Source organism: Actinia tenebrosa, unplaced genomic scaffold (genome assembly GCF_029948245.1).
Source record: "Actinia tenebrosa isolate PJP-AT-01 unplaced genomic scaffold, QUT_ActTen_1.0 PGA_scaffold4__44_contigs__length_22323623, whole genome shotgun sequence".
Classification (NCBI taxonomy): Eukaryota; Metazoa; Cnidaria; class Anthozoa; order Actiniaria; family Actiniidae; genus Actinia; species Actinia tenebrosa.
The window spans coordinates 16063717-16069941 of record NW_028292581.1 but is presented as its reverse complement, the minus strand read 5'-3'; the positions used below and the strand labels follow the sequence as shown (position 1 = coordinate 16069941).

Sequence of the window (6225 nt, the reverse complement as noted above, 5' to 3'; positions counted from 1 at the left end):
TTTAAAAGTCTGCTTTCATTTTTTGAGACCAGAATTCCTTGGACTTCCGGTATGAGTGCGCATGCGTTGCCAAAAGAATGAAAATGTTATTTTGATCGGAAGTAAAAACAGAACTTTGTTTTAAAGCATGATTTGCATTGATTTTATTTCACTTCCGGAAAAATGTCTGAGCCCTCTCGTTCTTCGCCGCAGGCGAGAAGAAACGCAGGCTCTGGGTACGAGATTGTGTTACAATATATGTTATTGTTGTCGTGCGCAAAAATTTAATCAATTGATATCTACTTAACTTAAAACAAAAAAATAACAAAGCAATCGCTGAAAGACTAAAATCGTTGTTAGGGGCTTGCGTACAAGTGATCATGAGTCGCCATGGCAACCACAGCTTGTATATTTTCATTTGGAACACAGGTATGCTGCAAGTATGTTTGAATAGCATTCATCAAATACTCTTAGAGATTATGTTGAAGGAAACTGTAAGTTATGAATATGACGTCATAACCTCCTAATTAGCATAATCTTAAAACTTGAATATCTCTCGAACCAAAAGCTATTTACTTACTTACTTACTGTCTATTATGCCTGCTGGCATGTAGTGTAGGGCAGCAATAAAGGATGACCACTTCTACTGTCAGCTCTGGGCCAATTTTTGCAATGTGCCCCAGGTGTGGTTCTGGGACCGGACTTCATCTCTGACTCTTCCGTGCGTCGATAGGATGGGTTCCCCTATCTTACGTCGTCCTTCTGATGTCCACTGAAGAGCAGTGTGTGGGAAGTCATCTTGCTCTCTTCGAGGAATGTGTCTAATTCACCTCTCCATCGCCTTCGCATGATAATGGTTGCAATGATGAGCGAGCTAGTAGCTCTTGGTTCGAGGTGATTCTCGAGGCCAGAAGATGCGTAGATTCTTGGTGTGGAATGTTAACAGTTTGAAAAAGCAATGTCACATTTAATACAGCTGTCTCTAACATTCTGTTCACTGCTCTTTGATATTGCGCGCAAATTAAATATTTGGTCGACACAGCCTCTTCCTTTGTATAAAGCCCGCCTGCTCTCTAATTAGCTACTTATCCACTACGTCGGAGATTCGTTGTGTGATGAACTTTGCAAGGATCTCGCTTTGATTGGCTAATAGTGCGTCCACGCCAGCTGTTGCAATAAGAAAGTGCTCCCTTCTTTGGTATCCATTCGATGATGCCCTTGGCCCATTCGTCTGGTATCTTCTTTACCTCCCCCGGTAAATGGCTGTCAAAAGTGGGTGGAGAATCTTCGCGGCGATTATTTCGCGTGTTGCTCAGAAAATTAAGATACTGATTCTCAAACGTATTAACTTCAATTGCATCAGGTATTGAATAGTCTTCAGTATCAACTCGTAGCGCTTGGCCCGGCACCCACAGTTGTAGTCTTTTCCTTTGTTGCTGTTTCCGTAACAATATTGTTTTACTGGACAATGTTGTTAGGCCCTGTGCCCAACCCCCTATCATGGAGGACCAGTGGATCGCGCTTTGTCCGGCATAGGTCTACCCTTATACCAGTCTGGCTTGAGTGACCCTTGTAGGAGAAAAATCTCCCTCCAATATAGCTCTAGGGGTCATAGAGGCATGCGAGCTCTCCAACCACGACAAGGTGGCGATCCGCCGGAGAGAATCAGCTACTACATGTGCTTCAGGAATATTGGAGTGTCAAATCCGAGTTTTTCAAAAGACGATGTTTGATCTGAACTGCCTTGGTCGAAACGCTTTAAAAAAATCACGTTCCTAACAGATAACTGAAATCCCGATTACCTCAATTTAAACGATTTGTTTATTTTCCCCATTTCAAATTCCAATCTTTCGCCTTCGTCTAAGTCGGATCTTGTGATTTACCTTAATAATTCAGTGATTCTCACTATTTTCTCTCTCATTCCTCACTGAAGACTTCATTGAAGGCAGCGAGGAACCGGATTTCGGCGAGCGACTTACGGCTGCCGAATTTGCATTATACGTTGTTTTTTTTTTCTTCTTCTTTTTCTCCTTTTTCTTTTTTCTTCCTTCGTCATAATTTGTATAATTGTAATTATAGATGTCTGTCTTTCTTTTTTAACCTGCCCCGAATAGCTTTAGCCACTTGCCGGTAAAAAGTGCATTCATAATTGTAATAATTCAAAATAATAAATGTCAAATGTCATTTATTTCTAACTTGTGTAACTTAACAATTTATAGGATCATTACAAAAAAAATATTATTAATTTTCAAGTCAATGGCTTAAATTATTGTAAATGTGTTCTGAGTATACTAGGAATAAGTGTCGTCTGTTTGCCCAGTCATTAAAAGTTTGCAGTGGTGAAGAAATAGAAAACGCGCGCGCGTGCTGTGTGCAGTTATAAAGCGCGCGGGGATAGGCAGAACTGGAAAGAAGTGTTAGAAAAACACTCGACACTTCTCGAGGGAACTGCCAATCTCCAAGTGCTTTATAACTGCACACAGCACAGCACAGCAAGCAAGTTTCTTTTATAAAATATAAATCACATGAATGACAAAACTGAAAGTGCGCGAGCGTGCTGTGTGCTCTCATAAAGCACTCCATCCCAACCAATCAGAACGCGGGATTTAGAACAGTTATTTTATAATGTGATTTAGACTGAATTTCGTATGACTGTGAAGGCTGTCACGGTACCGATTTCATTACATCATTTAAACCAATCAAAGAGCGCAAAATCTTTGTTCAGCCAATAAGAATGCTCGGTAAGGACACCGTCACAGTCACGGTAGAGCACTAATGTATCGTGACATTTGATGTAATACTAATAGATCAATTTAGGCACTTCCTAAAAGCAGAGCTCCACGTACAATATTTTTTGTTTTAGCTTGCACGAAGTTCAAAAATAGTGTGTCATAAATTTTAGAGATAAAAAATCTACAAAGCTTTTCGCTGTTGTATCACAGCGTGGGACAATCACAACAGAGCTAGGCTCCAAACTAAGTGAAAGCCCAAAGATCGAGTTAGAATTTAGAAGTTGATTTTTGAGGAGGAAAACCGGAGAACCCGGAGAAAAACCCTCGAAGCACAGGAGAGAACCAACAAACAACTCTACTCACATACGACATCGAGATCGCCAGGACTCGGGCCGCATTGGTAAGAGGCGGCGCATTAGCAGCGCACGCCACCGGTGCTTCCCTAGATATCTATTTCTAAGTTCTTCAAGGGATTTATGCTTGTCAAAATATATGCTCGTCAAATACTGGAGTACTTTTGGAGTAGTTTTCAGGTTCAGTACAGATCCTACAACTGGCTACTTTTATTTGCCAAATTAGTCAAATATGTGCCAAATATTTGCCAAATATGTCTTCTTCATCAAATGTTAATGCAACACCTTAGTGTTAGTAAAATTAGTGGTAGAAACACCATTACAAAAAAATTCACATAAATTAAAGCCAAAGAAAACGATAAAAAGTGTGCAAAGGCACTTGAGATACTAGTGTATCCTCTATGGGTCACGTGCTCCGCTCCCGCGGCCCGAATTAAACTAGTTAACTCGTCATTTTTAAGCTTGTCAGGTGCATTTCGAGCTATTCAAATAGTAATACTCCAGTCGGTTTTTGTTACTATCATCTATGCAAGCCCCTAATGATTTTTGTATGATTGACAAAGTACGGTATTAAAATGGCTTCGCATAAGAATGGTTGTCGTATGAGTGGGAAACGTACGGTACTGACTTACAGCAGATGGTGCGACATACCGATCATTGAAAGGGCTGCCATTTTTGAGTGGGAAACGTACGTACGGTACTGACTTACAGCAAATACATGGTATAGTACATGCCGTACCATTGAAATAGTACAAAGCTTAATCACGGTAACTATGATACGCTACAAATACAGTACGACTATGAATTGGCAGCGCTTTCCAACTCATACGAGAAAACCGCTCTACGTAGACCGTGCATACGTAATATATAAGCTAAGGTTATAATCTGTAGGCTAATATGTTTAGTCTTCTGTTGTTGAACACAATCCATGTGCGAGGCATCTATAATGTGCACTCCTCTTTCAGCGAATGTAAATCACTCCACCAGGATTGGTTACATTGGTCAGGTGATTATCAGTAGTTCCGTCGCCACAAGGATTATGGACAGGCCAGCAATGGTCGGTTCTTCCTTCTAAAAAAATGTAACATTTCGTAGTGCCACCAAAAATGGCTGGTCCACAATATGAATAACTCGTTGAGAACATGTCTGGAGCGACAGTCGTACAGGTTGGTGTAATGGCCTTGACAACTCTACATGTCAGACTTCCTTGCACCCAGTTCAATAGACTTCCGGTTCCTTCTACACAGGCTACCCAGTTAGTGATATTAGACTTGAAAAGAAACTCTTTACCAATCTTCTTCCACAAAGCATAATTCATGGCCGAGTAAGAAGACTCATTGAGCGGGGTTGTCGTTGACTGTAGCACCCATGTCCCAGCAGACTTGTCCACAAGCCAGTTTGGTATTGGAGTTACTGCGTTATTAGAATCCTTAAAGTTGCTTAATTGGATAATTCGATAGCTGTAGACAAGGGTCCAGCCTCCTCCATCGGTGGTCATGTCACAGAAAACTTGGAATGGCGCAGAGGATGTCTCATTGAACTTCATCCAGTAAACACCTGACTTTACCTGGCTGTCATCCTCCTTGAGCTTCTTACAAGATGTGATTGGTATATCTGGCCTCGACCCTGGAGCAGCGTTGTCATCCCGTATCTTCATGTAGATGGCGTTTTGTTTGCTAACAATGTTCTCTGGGTGTCTGGTCTTGGTAGAGTACTTCAGTTCACATCTCTTGCTCGTCAGGTTCATGTTGATGCTTGCACAATGTATGTTGTCCTCACACTTTCTGTAACATTCAAAGATTGTTTCTACCTTGGACGATTCAAGAGTGAATCCTTGCAAGTACACGTTGAGCTCTGAATGTCCTTGAGTCGGCCACATCGTAGCGTAGGTAACTTTGTGCTTGAGAAGGAACAGTATAAAGACAAACACAAGCTGTATCTTCATCATTGTTATCCGCTCGACTTAATCTGCAAAGTAACTATTAATAGTAATTACAACGCGAACACCTTTAATGTAGTTACAGGTGTAACTTATATTTCAGTCAAAAGTAAAAAGCTAAGGGTTTTATATTCAAATGAAGGTTACAATTTAAAATTACTCCCTCTTTTATTTACTGAGTTAACCGCCATCGATAAAATTCCAATTTCGAATATTTGACTCTAGACTAGTTCCCTGCTAGTAGAGCCTATTTTCCTTTTGTTTTGGAGGGATCGATAAAATAGACTTTGCCGATGTTGTCGGATGTTATACTTGTCGCTTAGCACTTAGCAACGCTGTCATGATTTCGACAGTCGTCCTCGTCTAATAACGTTTGGCGCCTCGGTGTGTTGCATTTGCTCATGCGCACTACTACAGCTGGCCGGTTAAAAAACCGGTTTTCATACTGGCTTAGTTTGGCCACCATCCTGGACGGCGGTGTATTAAAGGAAACGTCCTGCAACGGTAGAGCCTATTTTTCTCCCTCCAAAACAAAAGGAAAATAGGCTCTGCTAGCAGGGAACTAGACTAGTTCAATTCATCGGTGATTTCATATTGCATGAATATCTCTTATTTTGCCCATGGCCAAGTTCGCGATTTTGTGAATTGTTCAAAGAATGGCTCTTTGAAATATTATTGTTAACTTTTTCTTTCAAATATAGTATTAAAATGTATTTTAAAAGCCCTAGATATGTCGGTAAAAGTGCTTCATCGCTTCCTAAACTCTTTTATTTGCAGGTAGGCTAGATCGAATCTATCTAAACTGAATCAGTATGGCGAGGTAGATTCATGCACGAAGGAATTAGGATTTCTCTTTCTTTTATTTCAACAGATAAACTCTATAATCGATTTGAAAACTCGGCTTGCTGTATACTTTTCTTGACTAATTAATATTTTAAAGACACATTTTTTTAGCATGAAGTCGCAATTTACTTTTCCAAAAAGAAAATAAATTAAACTCTACAATCGATTTGGGGGAAAGTGTTTCATAAACTAAGCTAAAAAAGCAAATGTTGCAATAAAATCATTGACCTATTCATATGTTTATTTTTGAAGAAAAGTCAAGATTTAGACGTCTTAGTACATAACTCGATGAATATAATTACTTGTTCGTAATGATGAAAAGAAAATGAGTTCAACTCTACAATCGTTATGAAAACTTGCTGTATATTCTTTCAACTAT

At 40.0% G+C, this 6225-nt stretch overlaps 1 protein-coding gene across 1 annotated transcript; it reads right to left on the bottom strand.

Annotated features, from left to right (window-relative positions):
• Positions 1-2171: 2171 nt before the first annotated feature.
• Positions 2172-5023, bottom strand: LOC148907249 (uncharacterized). The gene has a single exon (XM_089037057.1). It carries the CDS (start codon positions 5010-5012, stop codon positions 4026-4028), a length of 987 nt encoding a protein of 328 aa, XP_088893183.1. The 5' UTR covers positions 5013-5023; the 3' UTR covers positions 2172-4025.
• Positions 5024-6225: the final 1202 nt, after the last annotated feature.

Coding starts and splice junctions, on each gene's coding strand:
- LOC148907249 (XM_089037057.1), bottom strand. CDS start 5,012: ATGATGAAGATACAGCTTGTGTTTGTCTTTATACTGTTCCTTCTCAAG.